Source organism: Tachyglossus aculeatus, chromosome 5, assembly GCF_015852505.1.
Source record: "Tachyglossus aculeatus isolate mTacAcu1 chromosome 5, mTacAcu1.pri, whole genome shotgun sequence".
In the NCBI taxonomy this organism is placed as follows: domain Eukaryota; kingdom Metazoa; phylum Chordata; class Mammalia; order Monotremata; family Tachyglossidae; genus Tachyglossus; species Tachyglossus aculeatus.
The window spans coordinates 44549415-44570538 of NC_052070.1; the positions used below are offsets into that span (position 1 = coordinate 44549415).

General features: G+C 50.6%; 1 protein-coding gene across 1 annotated transcript; it reads left to right on the forward strand.

Annotated features, from left to right (window-relative positions):
* The first annotated feature begins 9493 nt into the window (after positions 1 to 9493).
* Positions 9494 to 17203, forward strand: PHF13 (PHD finger protein 13). Its single transcript, XM_038747147.1, has 4 exons — positions 9494 to 9571; positions 12414 to 12515; positions 13531 to 14065; positions 14393 to 17203. Exons 1-4 carry the CDS (start codon positions 9533 to 9535, stop codon positions 14617 to 14619), a joined length of 903 nt encoding a protein of 300 aa, XP_038603075.1. The 5' UTR covers positions 9494 to 9532; the 3' UTR covers positions 14620 to 17203.
* Positions 17204 to 21124: the final 3921 nt, after the last annotated feature.

The following is a 21124-nucleotide window of genomic DNA, read 5'->3' on the forward strand; positions in this document are numbered from 1 at the left end:
CCATATTTCCCAGCCCTTTCCCCCTCATCCCTTGCATACGTAAACTTCCATTATCCCACAGCTGCGGGGGTGACAACCGATACGGCTTTCTGTGTGACCCCTATTTCGGGCAGAATCTGCCCGATTCCGTAGCCTGGCACGAAGGGAACAATTTTGTCCACGGTTCCTATTTCACATGGGAAAACTGCCCCTTCAAGGTCAAATCTGCTCAAGGACCCAGTGAGTCGGTGCCCTAAAAGAATACTGATCGGTCGGTCAGTGGTATTTATTGAGGGCTTACTGTATGCAAAGCACTGTACTAATCGCTTGGGAGAGTACAGTACAACAGAGCTCGCAGACCCTGCGAGCTCGTCCCCTGCTCACAATGAGTTTTCAGTCTAGTTTATACTTTAGGCCTCAGCCCAGCTTGTCACCAATACACTGTTCCTGCAAGGGATCTGGAGAGGGGGGGCGATCCCTGCACTCAAGTCCATACAGACCACCCCATCTCGAACAAAGTATGCCAGAAAAGGGTGTTTTGAATCGTTCGGTGCCTGAAAGCCCGCACGTTTTAAAATATCGATGGCAAAATGACCCCAAAGTCAGATTCAACTGGATAGATGTATTACTTTAAAACAATATGCTCTTGGACCATGTTGGAAGAAGAGGGCACTTGGAAGAAAAAGCTGACATTTATAAATTCCACTTATGGTCAAGTCTGCTTCTCGAGAAGGCAGTCCTTGATTTCATTGACTAATGCCTGAATCAAGAATTACACAAACACTTCCTGTCCTCCCTAACCAATTTTCATTTCGTTCTCGACTCTCGCTTTCCCATTTGCTTAAATTCCGGTGTAGTTTTGTACGGAGTACATGCATAAACAAGAAAATACACACAGGTATACAACAGTGCTGCCTATTGCCCATAGATGGGCAGTTCACAAAGCTATTAACGGCAGCAACATTCCTCAGCACAGGAGTTTGTGCCAATAAATTACTTGCACAGGCAGTGACAAAGCCAGAGTAGCCAGTTACTGGGATACTTGTAGGAAAGAGGACTACAGTCATTTAGACTGAAACTACATGGTTTAAGAGCACGTAATCCTTGCGTGTAATACGAGTGTTATTCAGCATGACTACAGTGTGCATCATATTAACAAACTGGACGTCGTAAACAACATTAAACTGGTTCATCTACTGGACTCTACAAGTTGTAGCCAAGTGGAGAGCGGACAACGCCGGAGCAGAATGGGACAAAATTAGCCCTAGCAGCTGTGGGTAGGCTTTCTCATTCCTCCATCCAGGCTGTATTACCCATTTTTGCCTGCCCCCATCTGGGAAACAGAGAATGTGAACCGTGGTCGTAAATGAACCACAAGGCCATTATGTGTGAACCGCACACCCAATAAATATAATCGATAATATAGGGGAGAGTTAAGGTCCTTCCTGAGTAGGCACTGTGGTTTTTTTTCCCCACATGCCACCATCAAGCCCACTGATGTGACGTTAAGAAAAACAATACTCACACAAGTCGTCCGATGGCATCTCACTAACAAAACGCACACTACCAGACTACAGAGTATTTGAGGAAGAGGTGCTTCTACTGGAAGGCTGCAGAACGAAAAATAATCCACCCCTCCTCAAAATGTGACAAGTGCGTGACTAACGTTCTTCCAGTATCTTGTTCTGGAAAATAAATACCTCTGATTTCACTGTCACATCTTTTTCTGGACACCGGCATTTTGCTGATCCTAGTATTCCCAGCTCTCTAGGAAACAGTTGAGGACGGATGTACTTAAGTGCTAAAAAAATAAGCGGTTTCAATGATAACTTTTGCGCACCCAGATTTATAGAAACACCAGGAAAGACAACTGAGTTTCGGTTCTTTCGCCCATCAAGTTGGGCCTTCATTTTTCCGAGGCTTCAGGGTAACTAAGAGCAGTTCAATTATGCTAATAGCTTCCATGTGTGGGGAGAAAATAAGTTTGGTTTCTTTATAAAGACTCGTACTTTACACATGCAAACCGCCGGTTCCCAAATTTCTCTCAGCGCCAGATGCAGATATGCATTGCCCTGGTGGAACATTTGGTTTGTTTCCACGTAGTTTTAACCAGTGCTAGAAGGGCTAAAATATAGCTCTACATATAAGTAGGATATTAATAAACTACTACCTGATGGAGGCTACAAAATGCTGGTACATTTGAATATCCTCCACTGGGTCACTACAATGGAGCAGGGCAAGGACGATGAACAGACAAATGATTAACATCCAAGTATCAGTATTTAAAAAACAACAACGGATCCTTCACATTGCCTCTGAAAACAAGATTTTTTGGGGGGTGGGGGCAGGCGGGAGGAAAATGCTTCAGAGGAGAAATAATCCTTGCGAAAGACACTTCCAGATAAGAAGTACAAAACTGATGACTGGGGAAAATTCCAATAAACCAGTTGATTGGATTTAGAAAGGTAAAGCCACACACATTTAGTAAATGACTATTTTTTCTAGTCATCCTAAAATAAGTGGTATTCATCACATTTTTAAACTTGCCCCAACATGCTTTACTGTTGCTCTACTCTTCTCTCAGTACTTTTATTCAAATTCATCGCAGAATTTACATTCGCCTACTTTTAAAGAAAGGAATTATGTGCAGGGATCTGGATGGATCTATTCAGAGTTTAACTGAATTATTTCCAGATTCACCTCTTGATGCCAATGGTGTAGTACAGCACAGCTGACAAACTGAGCATTTGCTTTTATTTGCTGCATTAACTAGGGCTCTCTAACACCCTCCCAAGACACTGCTCACGGGAAATAAGAACACCAATCACAAAAGTAGAAAAGTTGAAGGTATAGATTAAATTCCTACGATGAATTTTCATTTCTTGCTACACATTCATTGAGTTATTGAGTTCAGTTGACGGATGCTGTTCTATCCTTTAAAACAATAATAATAATAATAAATAATAATGATGGTATTTGTTAAGCGCTTACTATGTGCCAAGCACTGGGGGAGATACAAGGTAATCAGGTTGTCCCACCAGGGGCTCACAGTCTTAATCCCCATTTTACAGATGAGGTAACTGAGGCACAGAGAAATTAAGTGACGTGCCCATGGTCACACAGCTGACAAGTGGCGGAGCGGAATTAGAACCCACGACCTCTGACTCCCAAACCTGGGCTCTTTCCACTGTGCCACACTGCTTCATAATATGAAGAAGAGTTAGTTGATGCATCTAAACCTCCTTAGATGTGCTAAATCTTCCGCAGTAAAATCTTCGAAAAGACAGACCAACAAAAAAGTCCTAATTGTTTTTTATTTGGGTCTAGGGGGGAGGGGAGGGGGCAAAATTCATTCATTCAGTCATATTTATTGGGCACTTACTGTGAGCAGAGCACCGTACTAAGCGCTTGGGACAGTACAATACAACAATAAATCGACACAATCCCTGCCCATAGCGAGCTTATGAGTCAACTGTTGGGTAGGGACCGTCTCTATATGTTGCCAACGTGTACTTCCCAAGCGCTTAGTACAGTGCTCTGCACACAGTAAGCGCTCAATAAATACGATTGATTGATTAAAGGCAATGCAAGAAGCCAAGTACACAACACTCTAATATTTCATCAAATCTATTTTAAAGTGCCTTAGGTTCCAACATTAATAAGAATTTCCACCTTTAAATTGTAAAAAGATTGCCTCACAGTAGAGACCACCAGTTTGGGCCAGTTTTCTAAACACAGCAAGTCCGGAACAAGATTTTAAAATTTTAATCTCAATTTTTCTACTAACACCTTTATGCACCTGGCCTGGCCATTTCACCTGTTTCTTCATTTGCAAAATGAAGCTTACATTGATTTTACTTGAGTTATGAGGAACACCACTCTGAACATACAAACTGCCCTTTCCTCTGCTCCCCCTCCCCTCTCCATTGCCCCGACTTTCTCCCTTCGCTCTACCCCCCTCCCCGCCCCACAGCACTTGTGTAGATATGTACATATTTATAATTATAATTCTATTTAATTTTTATTAATGATGTGTATTTATAATTCTATTTATAATGATGCTACTGATGCCTGTTTTCTTGTTTTGGTGTCTGCCCCGCCCCCCCCCCCCCCCCCGCCCCCGCTTCTAGACTGTGAGGCCTTTGTGGGCAAGGATTGTCTCTGTTGCTGAATTGTACTTCCCAAGTGCTTACTACAGTGCTCTGCACATAGCAAGCACTCAATAAATACGATTGAATGAATGATTAACAACGATAATAATCACAGTGGTATTTATTAAGCGCATTTTCTTTGGACTAAGTGCTGGGATAATCCGATCCAAAAACAAGGCCCCCGTCCCCTCTGGAACTAATAGTCTAAGAGTTCGGGAGAGCCAGGTCATTTCTTCCCAGTTACAGATGAGGAGACTGAGGCACAGAGACCGAGTGATTTGACCAAGGGCAGGCTAGAGGCAGGGCTGGGGCCTAGAACTTGGGTCTTCTGACTCACGGTCCCATGTTCTTTCCACTGGGTAACACTACTTGTAGTCAAAGAACGGATAACCCTGTCCTTCTCAAATACCGCTGTGGACTCGTGTGGACGACCTCATCAGAACCATCCAGATAACCGCCCTTATTTTTTGTTGCGATTTTTTGAATTGCCTTATTCCTGGTGTGCCCCAGTCTGGTTTTGGCTTTGCTGGTTGAGGGCCACTTGACTGCCCAGAGAGGAACTTTGTCCTCCATCTATTACCCATCTTCCTATAAGGGCCCCAGAATAGCACTGACCTTTTTTTTTTTTTTGCAGGTGTATCATATTGCAAAGTGTTACCTAATTTCATGTCTACTCTCAATTCTTAAGATACTCCCACCCAGAACTTCCATTTAAATTAGTCAAATTTAATTTCAGTCTTTTCTGAACTTTTCTTTTGTTAATATTTGATCTTTCATTTGTTCTACTCTCCTTAAGCCTAATTACCGGCTTTCTCCATCTTGACTGAGATTCCCAAGGATGCTCAGTTTCTAGTATTAGTACAAATGGATTAGAAGGAAAGGGTTTATTTCCTTAAATCTAATCAGGTCAGCCCTAACAATGATTCTTGCAGGGTCAACCGGTGGTATTTAGAAGCACTTACGGTGTGCTGAGTGCTGTACTAAGTGCTTTGAAGAGTCCAGTGCAGTAGGGTCTGTAGACATGGACCCCATCCACAAGGCCCTCAAAGTCGGGGAGAAGCTCACTGTGGGCAGGGAATGTGTCTGTTATACCGTTGTGTCGCTTAGCAACAGTGCCCTGCACACAGAAAGTGCTCAATAAATTCAACTGATTGGTTGATTGGGAGACACATTAAAGTAAATAAACTAGGGTTATGAACATAAGTGCTGTAAGACTGAGGTGAACAGACTGTAGACTGTAAGCTCACTGTGGGCCGGGAATGTGACTACCATCTCTGTTACACTGTATCTCTCCCAAGAACTTAGTCCAGTGCTCTGCCCGCAGTAAGCGCTCAATAAATAGGATTGACTGATGGACTATAAAGTGCTTTAACGGGTATGGATTTAAGCGTCCATTTGAAATTGATTCTTAACATGATAGAAGATTGTTTTCAATTAAGGATGAGATTTTACGTAACGTGAAAGGTAAGTATTCAAATCCATTACTCAATTTTTTTATGGTATTTGTTAAGCACTTACTATGTTCCAGGCACTGTTCTAAGCACTGGGGTGGATACAAGCTGAATCAGGTTCAACACCGTCCCTGTCCCACGTGGGGCTCTCAGTCTCCGTCCCCATTTGACAGATGAGGTAACTGAGGCCCAGAGAAGTGAAGTGACTTTCCCAAGGTCACACAGAAGACAAGTAGAAGAGCCGGAATTAGACCAGGTCCTTCAGACTCCGAGGATAGTGCTCTATCCACTAGATCATTCATTCAATCGTATTTATTGAGCGCTTACTGTGTGCAGAACATTGTACTAAGCGTTTGGGAAGTACAAGTCGGCAACGTATAGAGACGGTCCCTACCCAACAACAGGCTCACGGTCTGGCTGCTTCTCTAGGCCAGGCTGCTTCTTTAATGTTAAAAAATGTATATATCGCTAATAGAAATACGAAGTAGAAATTAACTACTAATAATTGGAACAAAATGCATTTTTATCCACTGAATTTGTAATTCCACCCCCCCACCCCCCCAAAATTATAAACAGGCACACTGAAAGAGCCATTTCAAAAAAAATAATAATTGTGGTATCTGTTAAGTGCTAACTCTGTGCCCAGCGCTGTGCTAAAGGTCGGGGTAGATACAATACCATCAGATCAGACACGGTTCCTGTCCTCACAGTATAGATAGTTAGGAGAACACGTATAGGAGAACACGTATTTCATCCTGTTGAGAGAAGCAGCGTGGCTTAGAGGAAAGTACATGGGTTTGGAAGTCAGAGATTGTGGGTTCTAATCCTGACTCTGCCCCAGTAATAATGACGGTATTTGCACTTGTCTGCCGTGTGACCTTGGGCAAGCCACTTAACTTCTCTGAGCCTCAGTTACCTCATCTGTAAAATGAGGATTAAGGCCGGGAGCCCCAAGTGGGACAACCTGATTACGAACTTCAGACATTTTGCTCACGAGCACACACCAGGCGAGGGACGTGTTTGGGATACGTTGCCAACTTGTACTTCCCAAGCGTTTAGTACAGTGCTCTGCACACAGTAAGCGCTCAATAAGTACGATTGATTGATTGATTAGAACCCAGGTCTTCTGACTCCCAGTCTTGTGCTTTTTTGATTTTATGTATATATCGAAAACACTGCACACCGAACATAAGAGGGAAAAGGCCGTGAGAAGCAGGATGGACTACTGGGTAGACCACAAGCCTGGGAGTCGGAAGGACCTGGGTTCTAACCCCGGCTCCGCCACTTGTGTGCCGTGTGACCTTGGGCGAGACACGTCATTTCTCCGTGCCTCAGTGACCTCATCTGCAAAATGGGGCTCAAGACGCCGAGCCCCATGGTGGGTGGGGGGGGGGGGGCACACGATTAACTTGGATCTCCCTCGGCGCTTATTACGGCGCCCGGCACGTAGTCAGCGCTCGACAGATGCCGTTTAAAAAGAGGAAAATCTCGAGGGGGGAAAATTCCGGTGAGCCCCCCCGCCGAGGTGCAGCGGAGAAAGGGGAGGAACCGGGGGCGAGGCGGGGGCCCGGGCGTCCCGTACTCGGGGGGCAACGGCCCCATCCCGTCGGCCGGGCCCCGCCCCCAATCCCACCCCAGACCCCCCCGACAGGGCAGCAATCAATCAATCAATCAATCGAACTCTGTCTCCCCCCTTCTAGCCTGTGAGCCCACTGTTGGGTAGGGACTGTCTCTATACGTTGCCAACTTGTACTTCCCAAGCGCTTAGTACAGTGCTCCGCACACAGTAAGCGCTCAATAAATACGAGTGATTGATTGAGCGCTTACTGTGTGCGGAGCACTGTACTAAGCGCTTGGGAAGTACAAGTTGGAGGGCCGACAACACACCCTCCCCTTCCCCATCCCGCCCCCCAGGGAAGAAGAACGGCCCACGGGGAAGACACCCCCCCACCCCTTATAGCCTGGGAGCCCGTTGGTGGGTAGGGACCGTCTCTATACGTTGCCGACTCGTCCTTCCCAAGCGCTTAGTCCAGTGCTCTGCACACCGTAAGCGCTCAATAAATACGATTGAATGAATGACCGTCTCTCTCTCTGTTGCCGACTTGGACTTCCCAAGCGCTTAGTACAGTGCTCTGCACACAGTAAGCGCTCAATCAATCAATCAATCGTATTTATTGAGCGCTTACTGTGTGCAGAGCACTTTACTAAGCGCTTGGGAAGTACAAATTGGCACCATATAGAGACAGCCCCTACCCAACAGTGGGCTCACAGTCTAAAAGGGGGAGACGGAGAACAAAACCAAACATACTAACAAAATAAAATAAATAGAATAGATATGTACAAGTAAAATAGAGTAATAAATATGTACAAACATACATACATATATACAAGTGCTGTGGGGAAGGGAAAGAGGTAAGATGGGGGGGGTGGAGAGGGGGACGAGGGGGAGAGGAAGGAAGGGGCTCAGTGTGGGAAGGCCTCCTGGAGGAGGTGAGCTCTCAGGAGGCCTTGAAGGGAGGAAGAGAGCTAGCTTGGCGGATGGGCGGAGGGAGGCCATTCCAGGCCCGGGGGTCGATGGCCTGGGAGCCCGTTGGTGGGTAGGGACCGTCTCTACACGTTGCCAACTCGTCCTTCCCAAGCGCTTAGTCCAGTGCTCTGCACACCGTAAGCGCTCAATAAATACGACTGAATGAATGACCGTCTCTCTCTGTTGCCGCCTTGGACTTCCCGAGCGCTTAGTCCAGTGCTCTGCACACCGTAAGCGCTCAATAAATACGATTGAATGAATGGCCGTCTCTCTCTGTTGCCGCCTTGGACTTCCCGAGCGCTTAGTCCAGTGCTCTGCACACCGTAAGCGCTCAATAAATACGATTGAATGAATGGCCGTCTCTCTCTGTTGCCGCCTTGGACTTCCCGAGCGCTTAGCCCAGTGCTCTGCACACACTAAGCGCTCAACGAATACGACTGAATGAATGAATGACCGTATCTCTCTGTTGCCGACTTGGACTTCCCGAGCGCTTAGTCCAGTGCTGTGCACACCGTAAGCGCTCAATAAATACGATTGAATGAATGAATGAATGAGTGAGTGAGTGAATGAAGAAAGATTCTCCCCCCCGGTTTCCCCAGGGGCCGAGGCTCCGTTCCGCCGGGGCGAGAGGCGGAGGGCGGGCCGACCCCAATGAGAAAGAAGCGGGGGGCGGACGGGGGACGGGGAGGGGACCCCTCCCGCCGAACGGGGCCCCCTCCTCACGGGGAGCCGGGGCCGCCGCCGCCGAGGCTGTGAGGGAGCCGGTTAGCGCTCCCTCCCGCGCTGAGGGAGCGCGAGCCCCCGCCCCTCCCCGCGCCCCCCGCCGCCGCACGGCTCCATGGGGCTTGGAGTCCCCAACGCCGCCCGGCCCTTCGGCCGCCCGCCCCTCGGGACTACAGCTCCCAGAATGCCCGGCGCCGCCCCGGCCCGCCCACACCTCCCTCCCCCCTCCCATCGGGCCGAAACTACATTTCCCGACAGGCTGCGGGGCGCTCCCGCCCGGCCGCCCGCCCGCCCCTCGGAGACACGAGCCGGACTGGGCGTCAGGTCGGGGAGCCGGTCCGGTTCCCGCTCCTGCCCCTCACTCCCCGCCGTCCGTCCGTCCGTCCGTCCGTCCGTCCGTCCGACCGTCCGGTCCCCTGGCCGAAGCGGCGCCGTCGAGCCCCCCGGACCGGCCCTCGCCGCCCCTGGGCAGCGCGGAGCCGAGCGAGGGACCCGCACCGACCCCCCCCCCCGGGTCCCCCGCCCCCCGCCGGGTCCCCCGGGTCCCTGCCCGCCCTCCCGCCCCTGCCGGGGCGATCCCCCTCCCGGGGATCCCGGAGCGCCCCCCCCGCCGCCCCGATCGGCCGGTTTCCCGGCCCCGCCATCCCTCCCTCCGCCGCCCTCGGCCCTCCCCGGCGGGGCCGCCGCCGCCGCCCCCGATCATGGACTCCGGCTCCCGCGCCTCCGCTTACCGCCCCGAGGTGAGTGTTGGCTGCCCCGGGTCCCTCGGGAGCCGCCCCCCCCCCCCCCCCGCCGCCTTCCTCCTCCCCCTCCCCCTGCTCCCCCCCCGGGGCTCCCCTTTGGGCCCCTCCCGTCCCTGAGCTGGTCCCCGCCGGGGGCCGCGCGGTGGGTCCGGCCCGGCTCTCTCTCCCGGCTCTCTCTCCCGGCCCTCCCGGCCCCCTCCCCCGTGTCCCCCCCCCCCCCCCGGGCCCGCCCCCATCACCCCCTTGAGCTCTCGCCGTTCCCCCCCCGGCCGCCCTTCTCTCCCCCTCCCCCCGCCCCCGGTCCCTCCGCACCCAGGGTCCCTCCCCCCCCCCCCCCCCCCGCCGGCGGCCGCCCCCCATTTTCTCCTCCTTGTCCGCCGGCCGGCCCTCCCTCCCTCCCTCCGGCCGTGGCGCCTCCTCCCCGCGGCGGAGGCCCGATGGTTCCCCCTCCCGGGCGCCCCCCGGCCCCCCCCCGGCCCCGGCGCCCCCCGGCCTGGCCCCGGGGGAGCGGCTCCCTTCCCTCCGGCCGCCCGCCGGCCCGCGCCCCCCGGCCCGCGCCCCCCCCGGCCGCCCCCGGACAGTGTCCCCCTCCCGCGGGCCGTTCGGACCCCCCGGGGGTCCCGGCCCCGCCCCGGCCCCCCCTCGGGGAGAGCCCTCCGCCTCCTCCGCCTCCCCCCGATCCCCCGCCGGAGGCCGCGGCCGCCTCCCCGCCCCCTGCTCGCCCGCTCGCTCCCTCCCTCCCCCTCCCCCGTCCTGGGGACCCCGACCTCCGCCCCCCCGGGGCCCCGCTCTCCCCGCCGTCCCCCTTCCCTCCGCCGGGATGATGGTTTCCTCCCTAGACTCCATCCACGGACGCCCCCCCCTCCCCCCAGCCCCGCCGCCCTTTTCTCGGGGCTGTCGATCCCTCCCTCCCTCTCTCCTCCCTCCTCCTCCCCCTCCTCGGATTTGATCCCCTCCTTCTCCTCCTCCTCCTCCTCCTCCTCCTCCTCCTCCTCCTCCTCCTCCTCCCCCCAACCCCCCCGGGGGCTCGAGCCCTTCCTCTCCCTCCGCCTCCGCCTCCAGAAGCTCGATCGTCCCCCCGTTCCCCCGCCCGATCCCCCCCGATCATCTGGGCCCCGCCCCGCCCCCTCCCCTCCGGTCCGGTCCGGTCCCCTCCCCCCTCGGCCCCCCCGCCGGCTCCTCCCCGCCGCCCGCCCCTGTCCGGCCCCGGGGGCGGGTCCCTGTCCCGCTCCCGCTCCCGCTCCCGGTCCCGGTCCCTGCCGCTCGGCGTCGGCCGGGCCCGGCGGGGGGAGAGGGAGGCCGGATCCGGTGGGGCCGGTTTGGGGGCCCCGCTGGCCCCTCCTCCTTGCCGGGGGTCCCGGCGGTGGTCGCCCCCCTCCCCCGCCCCGCGATCCGCCCCTTCCCGGGCTCCTCCGGGCTCTGCCCCCGCCATCTGCTTCTACTCAGAGCCAACCGAGCCTTGGGGCCCCGGCACCGACCTGCCCGTAGCCCCCAACCATCCATCCATCTATCCACCCCATCCCATCCCATCCCATCCCATCCCATCCCATCCCATCCCCCGTCGGTCAGGACGGACCCCTGGGCTGCAGTTGTCCGCCGTCCCCGGTCCCCGCGGCCCGGCTCGCCCTCCGCCACCTGCTTCCCTACTCACTTTCTTTTGCGAGTTGCCTAGTGAAGTGTGGACGGATGGGCCGGGCCGGGGCAGCCCCTCTTCGGGCTCGGGAAGGCCGGCAAGGCACCCGGAGTCAATCAATCAATCAATCAGTCGTATTTATTGAGCGCTTACTGTGTGCAGAGCACTGGACTAGGCGCTTGGGAAGTACAAGTTGGCACACTCGGCCTGCCGTTTCGGGTCCCCGGAAGGCGACGGGATGGAGACTTAACACAAGATAAGAGATCATCATTATCCTCATCATCAATCGTATTTATTGAGCACTTATTGTGTGCAGAGCACTGGACTAAGCGCTTGGGAAGTACAAGTTGGCAACATATAGAGACAGTCCCTACCCAACAGTGGGCTCGATAGGAGACGGGCCCGGGACTGGAATTTGAACCCGACCATTGCCTCGGATGAGATTGCACGCTCTCTTTTTGCCTCCCGGTTTAGAGGGAGCAAGGGATTGCTGCGACGGAAAATGTTCATGGTAGTTGGAGCACCTGATAGCAGTCGTGGAGAATTAATACGCTGGAAGGGAAACCTGGGAGTAAATTTATTATCCGGAAAAAAAAACCCCACCCTACTACCAAGTATTTCTTTGCCAAATAGGCAATAAGAAGGTTTTTCTCCACCCTGCCCCCCTTCCTCCAGAACAAACGTTTTGGGGCTAGATGTTTCGAGGCAGTCCAAAATGCATGCATTCACGCTTCTCCACCTACAATTGTGGGAATAAAACTCAGGAATGTTTGGATTACTGTGTGAAATAGCCTTCAAAATCACTAAAAAGCCATGTCGCTACTGCAGCAGATAGGGGGAAAAAATGTGTTTTTAAAATGGAAGGTGGCCAGATCAGTAGTAGAAGAATAGTTGTTAAAGCTCCTGCTGTCGGAAAGGACGAGACAACATCAATCGGGTACCGTGTTATCGTGACATAGGGATTTTTGAAAAGAATATATTCCGACTGGTTATTCAGTTTCCAGAATGCATAGTAGGGTCTCGTAATATTTGTCTTTCACTCTCATCATTTTTCCCCTGCCCGAGTATACGTTCTTGCCCGTTTCACGTTTCTAAAGCGTTGAAGAAGAAACGTCATGAGTTCTCCTGGGATGCCTTGCAGGCTTGTTATTAGGATTATTTTCAAAATCTAAATTTCCTCTTCTGCTCTCTCCGTGTTTCTGACAGGAATACTCTCCCAGTTGCAAGAGGCGTAGAACCGTGGAAGACTTCAACAAGTTTTGCACTTTTGTCTTGGCTTATGCTGGCTACATCCCCTATCCAAAGGAGGTAATTTTTTTCATCCCTACCCAGGCTTTTCCATCGTCACAGGAGGTTCGGCTGTGGGCTCTTGAGGGCTCAGAGGAAAGTGCTTCATGATAACTGGGTGAGGGTCATACGAGGCAGGCCATTACCGTAGGCACGGACTTTGGTCACCTGGGGCCTTTAACTTGAGTATATTTTTTGTGAAATTCATCCGAGAGTATGGAAACCTGCCAACTGTTTTCCAAAGCAGTTGTGACTAGGAGGTGGCTACTTAGATTTCCAGAGTCTTTGGGGAAGGAAATCAGTCCATCAAAAAACACGATTGATTGGAAGGAAATCACATGGGGTGTGTCAGTCTAGAGATGCTGAACAATCAATTAAAAGTATCCACCTGTTGCTGAGGGGGGCTTTCTGTGCCCACTGCAGAGTTACCCAAATATCGGTTGCCAGGTGGTCTGAGGCAGTTACCCCAGTTTGAGCTCACAGTCTCTCGAGGGAAGATATTCTCATCCCAGCTCCGCCGCTCGTCAGCTGTGTGACTTTGGGCAAGTCACTTCACTTCTCTGTGCCTCAGTTCCCTCATCTGGAAAATGGGGATGAAGACTGTGAGCCCCACTTGGGACAACCTGATCACCTTGTATTCCCCCCAGTGCTTAGAACAGTGCTTTGCACATAGTAAGCGCTTAATAAATGCCAAAAAAAAAAAAAAAGATTCTTCTCGGCTGTCCTGTCGGCAGAAGCAAAGGGTGCGAATATTCGTAAAGATCTACTGTGATCATAGACATACACGGTACAACTTAGCGGCTTGTGGCAGTGGTGAAGAGTTTACCGAACTCGTCCCAGAAGCCTAAAGAGGGTAGCGGTCTCTACAGCTGGGAAACTAGGATTAAACGGAGTTCGAAGGGGGAGACTCGTGAAATTTTTCCCCCACCCCCCCTGAAAGCATACTTTTGAAATCGAGTACCTGTTGCCCAGACTCCCGTCAGGGACTCCAGAAACCCCACGACTAACGGAAGGCCTCGTTCCCCCCCTCTGGTAGGAGCCCACTTTGAGAAGCAGTCCCAGCCCGGCCAACAGCACCGCTGGCACCGTTGACAGCGACAGTTGGGATGCCGGCTTCACCGACCTCCCCTCGACCGTGTCCCTGCCGGTCAGCGACCGATGCTTCACCCACTTACAGCCTTCCCTGCTGCAGCGAGCCAAACCGAGCGGCTTCTTGCTGGACAGAAAGAAAACCGATAAGCTGAAGAAGAAGAAGAAGCGAAAGCGGAGAGGCGCCGAAGCGCCCGTGGCGGGAGAGTACATGGGGAGCCTGCTGAAGCTGGAGGCCGCAGGTCCGTATACAGAGAGGCCCACCAGCCCGGCCCTGCAGGACATCCCCCAGGCCCCCAGCGACCGCTGCTCAGGGTGGGATTCCGACACACCCTCCAGTGGCTCTTGCCCGGCGGCGACTCCCGAGCAGGGCATAGAGATTAAGACTGAGGGCAAACGGACTGTCATTCGACAAGGGAAGCAGGTGGTGTTCCGAGATGAAGACAGTACCGGCAACGACGAAGACATAATGGTGGACTCAGGTAAGAGGCCTCTGTTCCTTTTATTGAGCGGGAGCCGGGGAGAGACGGCTTTGGCCCCCGGGTCGGGAACCGACTCTTTAGCATCCAAAGGCCCTAATCTTACGGGATCGTCGTGCCTTTTGCTAAATTGGAGGAGAGGGTCACCCTTGAACACCCCCCCACCCCCCCAGAAGCTGGGCTAGCCCAGGTGGGCTGTGATCTTCATTCCTTGGAGGCCTAGTCTCAGGGAGCAGCGTGTCTCAGGATCCCTTAGCGGGGCTGGGCCGAAGGTCTCGTTACGATGACCTGACAGGTTTTCTTCACTGAGACGTATTTCCTTCCTTCTAGATGATGATTCCTGGGACCTTGTCACCTGCTTCTGCATGAAACCTTTTGCTGGGCGACCAATGATCGAATGTAACGAGTGCCACACCTGGATTCACCTCTCCTGTGCTAAAATCCGGAAATCCAACGTTCCCGAAGTATTCGTTTGCCAAAAGTGCCGGGACTCCAAGTTTGACATCCGCCGCTCCAACCGTTCCCGAATGGGCTCCAGGAAGCTGTTTCTGGACTGACCAGCGAGCGGGAAGACTTTGAAGGAACAGAAGTGCTGATGTGTTTTCTTTTCCAACCTGAGCTGTAAGCTATGGTGCAACCGTAGTTCCTCTGACATCCAGGTGCCTAAGTGAAGAGGACAGGTTGTCCAGTGTATGAAACTGTATATAGCCTGTGACTGGAAAAAAAAAAAAGAAGTCTTTGTTGGCCAAAGCTGCTGCTAGAGCCATGTCCTCTGCAGTGAAGGCGGACTAAATGCCCAGGTGTTCTGTGGGGGTTTGGTTCCGCTGAAAATGAGGGTACGTGTTCGATATGAATTTTTGTTATCGTCACCGACTGGAAAAGTGCTAGTTTTCACTCCCGCTTTCGACTGTGCCAGGGGACGGTCCTCTAAGGGGGCAGTAGCCGGGGAGCAGGGAGGAGGAGGAAATCTCTGGTCTCTGTGGATTAATAAGTAAACAGCCATATGTTTTAACTTAACCGTTCGCTTCTTCCTGAGTGTAAGTCCGTACCATAAGTGTCTGTCTGTATGGCAAACCTAACGCCGTTGTTTCCTTAGCCAACTGTCACTTACCCGCTGCTGCCTACCGTCAGTGGGAAGAGTCAGTGGGCCGCACAGGGGATCACTCTAGTCTTGCTCTGGGGAGAGCGCCGAACCTAGGATGGCCGGGAATTCGCAGATTCTCTGCCGGCGCGTTGAAAGGAATGGTTTGGGACCGCTTCAGTTTGGAGGGGTCGGGCGGAGTCTGAAACATTTTCCCGTGTTGCACGATGTTAAAAAGGAAAAAACAAAAACAAGCAACAAAAGAAAACCGACCCACACAAACATGTCTCTTTTGCACGATGAAGGCCAGACCAAGTTTGGCAAATCCTTAGTTTGCCCAGTTCTCTTGGAACGTGTCCTGTTTGACCCGCCAGTGGGTAGAGAGGATTTGCTTTCCCAAGTTTTGGAGCAGGTTGACTCTCTTTTCTTCCTCAAAGAGACTGAGCAGGACCAGAATAGGCAGTCATTAAAGGATGCTACTATTGCTCCTCCTTCACTGGCGCGTGGAATTCCACTCCTAAGCTGATGGAAATCAACGCCATACTGAGTGGGCTGCCCAGGTCCTTTGGAGCTGAAGTTTTTCTTTTTCTCCATCAATGATTTCCCAGGCTAAGTTGATAACTTGACGGTCTCTTTCTGTCGGTTTGAGTAGATGGATGTCGACTTCTGAATCCCGGCACTCTGGTGGGCCACAGACCGGGCCTAGAGAGAATCCTCTAGCTAAAATCGATCTGTATTTAGGGACCCAGGACTATCCTGAAGGAAATGAACTGAAGGAAACCGGGGAGTTTGGGTATACGTCATCCCAGGTAAACCCTGTTATGGGGCAGTCGGCTCTATGGATTGTCCGACTGTCCTCCTACTTTGGGGGTTTGAGACAAGAACTTAACGCTTCTTTCTCTGTAACCCAACTGATGAAAAAACTGTATTTATTTAGCAGTTCAAACTTTTGTTCTTGAAAATGTTCCTTGTTAGTTGATTGATGTGTTTCATAAACATTGTGCCCTGAAAGGGGGTTTGGAAGGAAGGATTGAGATGCCCAGTTTTGGTGTTTTTTTTGTTTTTTTCCCTAAAAGTGACGGACCGGCAACCCCTCCCCCTTCTTGACTAAGCTGCCACTTTCTCACTTTGGTTTTCTTGCAGCCGGGGCATCGAATCAGACCTTCCAATTTCCCTCAGTGAAAAGCTGTAATAATATCTCACTACAATCTCCATTTAATCACCCCCTCCCCGTTTTGTGGTGTAGTGTCCTCTACACAGACGGTTTGTCCTGAAAATTGTTCTTCGAGTTCATTTACAGTTAGAATAAAAAGGAATGAAAAATGGAGGTCCTGAAACCCAAACCCAAGGGCAAATTTCTACTATAGGAAAAAAAAAAAATGAAAAGCCGGTTGTATAATCACCACCTCCCCTTAAAAGCTGTCCTACACTGACTAGGGCCTGGCACACACCAGAAGGTCCGGAACAATTTGCCAAAGAATTTTTTCCCTCTAGAAAGTCTGCCCACTTGTCCCCACCGAGAGAAGTAGCCAAAGTTCGAGGGGAAAAAAAATTTTTTTTAAACTCCACAAAGTGTTAGAAGTGCTCTGGACACAAGAGTTGTGATCTTGAAAATTCAGGAATAAGTGTGGTCTTAAAATGTAACTGTCTGCAAAGTCTGCTGGAAATACCTGTGGAATGTTCTCTGCCTGGAAATTTATCTGAGAGGTGTCACGGCCCTTGGTTTTTGTTTTACTTGTTCTGTCCCTTAATATCCTCCCGTCTCCCCACCAAAATGCCTGCGAGTGGGGTCTGAAAAATCCAGATTTGTTGGTTTCCTGTATTAGATTGAGCTGGGGAGGCTGCAATCGGCTTCATTTTATGCAATTAAGCATGGCCCTTTCCTGAAGGCCAGGCAGGTGGAGTTTGGGGCATCTCCCTCAAACGGGCTCTCCCTTGGGTTGCGGCGAGACATTTAACATCGTTTACAAGGTTTGGGGTAAATACGAAGTCTATGTGTATAAAGAGAAGCTGTTTCTGTGAAACTCTGTATATTTGTAAATAAAAATATTGATACTTTAAAGTTCATGCCTGGCCTCCCACATCTAATTTGTTATTGATGAAAAATTTTCAGTTTCCTCGGGGACTAGACTACGCTACGTGACGATGACTGGGAAAAACGAACCTCCTTTGCCATAGAGTGAGGTGCAAAGTACCTACAGCTTCTGGACGGTATTAAGATCAAAATAATTCTTAGGAAAGAAACCTTAAGGCTAATGGAGGTATGCTCCACCTCCCAAGGGGGATTTGCCTTCCATTTTGTGGATGATTGGCTGCTAGGATGTGATAAGTAGGCCTTTACCTACTGGTAATTCCAACACACCTCAGAGTTAAGGGCCAACAGAGGTGACAAAAAAAAAAAAGTCCTGGATTTCTCTTTATTTTTTTTCATGCTCTTTGCCCATTAGATATTTTGTTCTTCATCAGCATCTTATCCCTGGTGAAATGGGCGAGGAAGAACTGAAACTCAATCCATCATTCGTGGTATTCATTTACTATCAGTCAATCGTATTTATTGAGCGCTTACTCTGTGCAGAGCACTGTACTAAGCGCTTGGGAAGTATAAGTTGGCAACATATAGAGACAGTCCCTACCCAACATTGGGCTCACACAGTCTAAAACCAGACTACCACCAGACGGCTATTTGCGGATTGCCGTTATGGGCTGGTTTACCATTGGACCTCGTTCCTGTCCTCAAGGAGCTTATCTCAGCATGTCTTTCCCGTTTCCTTCGGGTTCTTGGTGAAATATTTGATTGGGAAGAAGGTAGAATTTATAGTTTTGCTAAAATGGGCGTGTTTGGCCATAATCCATCAGGTGTTTATTAAGAGCTTATTGTGGGCCGAGCACTGAACTAAACGCTTGGAAGAGCACGCTACACCGAGGGTCCTCGGGGGCTTGCCCTCCCCGATGCCCATCGATTAGGGGTAATGTGGAGTTGTTGGCATATAGAGAAGCCTGGAAGCGCTTCTCCGATAGCGTTTGGGGGAGCTGTGCCTTGGAGAAGCCCGAGGCTTAACTTAACTGGGATTTGATGATGACGATGATCATCAATCATCATCATCAATTGTATTTATTGAGTGCTTACTGTGTGCAGAGCACTGTACTAAGCGCTTGGGAAGTACAAATTGGCAACATATAGAGACAGTCCCTACCCAACAGTGGGCTCACAGTCTAAAAGGGGGAGACAAAACCAAACATACTAACAAAATAAAATAAATAGAATAGATATGTACAAGTAAAATAAATAAATAAATAAATAGAGTAATAAATATGTACAAACATATATACATATATATATATATACATATACAAACATATATACAGGTGCTGTGGGGAAGGGAAGGAGGTAAGATGGGGGGGATGGAGAGGGGGACGAGGGGGAGAGGAAGGAAGGGGCTCAGTATATAAGTATGATGGTATATAATCGCTTACTATGTGCCAAGCACTGTTGTAGTGAAGCAGCGTGGCTTAGTGGAAAGAGCCCGGGCTTGGGAGTCAGAGGTCATGGGCTCTAATCCCGACTCTGCCACTTGTCTGCTGTGTGACCTTGGGCAAGTCACTTCACTTTTCCCAGCGCTTATAACAGTGCTTTGCACATAGTAAGTGCTTAACAAATACCATTATTATTATTATTATTATTATTATTATTATTATTATTATTATTATTCTCTGGGCGTCAGTTCCTTCATCTGTAAAATGGGGATGAAGACTGTGAGCCCCATGTGGGACAACCTGATTATCTTGTATTTACCCTAGCGCTTGGCACATAGTAAGCGCTTAATGAATGCCACAATAATTATTATTTGGGGAGCGGGGGGCACAGGCCCCCGGATGGGGGGGGCACTCGTTTGGATAGGGAGCTTGGCGGCAGGGGTAGGGGGCCGGCGGAGCTGCTGGGGGGTAGTGGGGGCCATCCGGGCGGGCTCGGGATCCCCCCGTCCCCGTCCCCTCCGTTCATTCATCCATGTCTAAGCGCTTAGTCAAGTACTGGGCATACAGCAAGCGCTCAATAAATACAATTGAATCAATGCTATTGGGCTTTTGCTGTGTGCCGAGCACTGGACTGAGCGCAACCAATACATATTTATTCTATTTATTTTATTTTGCTAATATGTTTTGTTTTGTTGTCTCCCCCTTCTAGACTGTGAACCCGCTGTTGGGTAGGGACCTCTCTGTATGTTGCCAACTTGTACTTCCCAAGTGCTTAGACCAGTGCTCTGTACACAGTAAGTGCTCAATAAATACGATTGAATGAATGAATGAACCCGCTGTTGGGTAGGGACCGTCTCTATATGTTGCCAACTTGGACTTCCCAAGCGCTTAGTCCAGTGCTCTGCACACAGTAAGTGCTCAATAAATACGATTGAATGAATGAATGAACCCGCCATTGGGTAGGGGCCGTCTTTATATGTTGCCAACTTGTACTTCCCAAGCGCTTAGTGAAGTGCTCTGCACACAGTAAGCGCTCAATAAATACGATTAAATGAATGAATGAACCTGCTGTTGGGTAGGGACCGTCTCTATATGTTGCCAACTTGTACTTCCCAAGCGCTTAGTCCAGTACTCTGCACACAGTAAGTGCTCAATAAATACGATTGAATGAATGAATGAATGAATGAATGAATGAACCCGCTGTTGGGTAGGGACCGTCTCTCGTGGCTCAGTGGAAAGAGCATTGGACTTTGGAGTCAGAGGTCATGGGTTCAAATTCCGACTCCGCCACTTGTCAGCTGTGTGACTTTGGGCAAGTCCCTTAACTTCTCTGGGCCTCAGTTCCTTCATCTGTAAAATGGGGATTAAGACTGTGAGCTCCCTGTGGGACAACCTCACCACCTTGTAACCTCCCCAGCGCTTAGAAGAGTGCTTTGCAAATAGTAAGCTCTTAATAAATGCTATCATTATTATTATTAAATGATGCCAACTTGTACTTCCCAAGCGCTTAGTCCAGTGGTCCGCACACAGTAAGTGCTCAATAAATACGACTGAGTGAATGAATGAACCCAATGTTGGGTAGGGACCGTCTCTACATGTTGCCAACTTGGACTTCCCAAGCGCTTAGTCCAGTGCTCCGCAGACAGTAAGCGCTCAATAAATACGATTGAATGCATGAATGAACCCGCTGTTGGGTAGGGAACGTCTTTATATGTTGCCAACTTGTACTTCCCAAGAGCTTAGTCCAGTGCTCCGCACACAGTAAGCGCTCAATAAATACGACTGAATGAATTAATGAATCCGTCTCTCTATGTTGCCAACTTGTACTTCCCAAGAGCTTAGTGAAGTGCTCTGCAATCAATCAATCAATCCTATTTATTGAGCGCTTACTGTGTGCAGAGCACTGGACTAAGCGCTTGGGAAGTACAAGTTGGCAACATATAGAGACAGTCCCTACCCACCAGTGGGCTCACAGTCTAAAAGGGGGAGACAGAGAACAAAACCAAACATACTAACAAAATGAAATAAATAGAATAGATATGTACAAGTAAAATAAATAGAGTAATAAATATGTACAAACATATATACATACATACAGCACACAGTAAGCGCTCAATAAATACGATTAAATGAATGAATAAACCCGCTGTTGGGTAGGGACCGTCTCTCTATGTTGCCAACTTGTAGTTCCCAAGCGCTTAGTCCAGTGCTCCGCACACAGTAAGCGCTCAATAAATACGATTGAATGAATGAATGAAACAATGGAGGCGGGCCTGGGGGGCCGGGGGAGGGGGTGCTAAGTGCCGAGGCCCCCGGTCCCCCCCCCCCTTTTTCTCCTCCCCCAATGCGATGATTTGGGGCCTCTGGGCGCCAACTTGGACTTCCCAAGCGCTTAGTACAGTGCTCTGCACACAGTAAGCGCTCAATAAATACGATTGAATCAAGAGCACTGTACTAAGCGCTTGGGAAAAAATGTTGGTATTTGTTATGCGCTTACTATGTGCAAA

Excerpts from the sequence above, each read along its gene's own strand:
- PHF13 (XM_038747147.1), top strand. The coding sequence starts at position 9,533 with ATGGACTCCGGCTCCCGCGCCTCCGCTTACCGCCCCGAG. Across the intron at positions 9,572-12,413 it reads CCTCCGCTTACCGCCCCGAG|GAATACTCTCCCAGTTGCAA; the intron begins GTGAGTGTTGGC and ends TGTTTCTGACAG. Across the intron at positions 14,066-14,392 it reads AGACATAATGGTGGACTCAG|ATGATGATTCCTGGGACCTT; the intron begins GTAAGAGGCCTC and ends CCTTCCTTCTAG.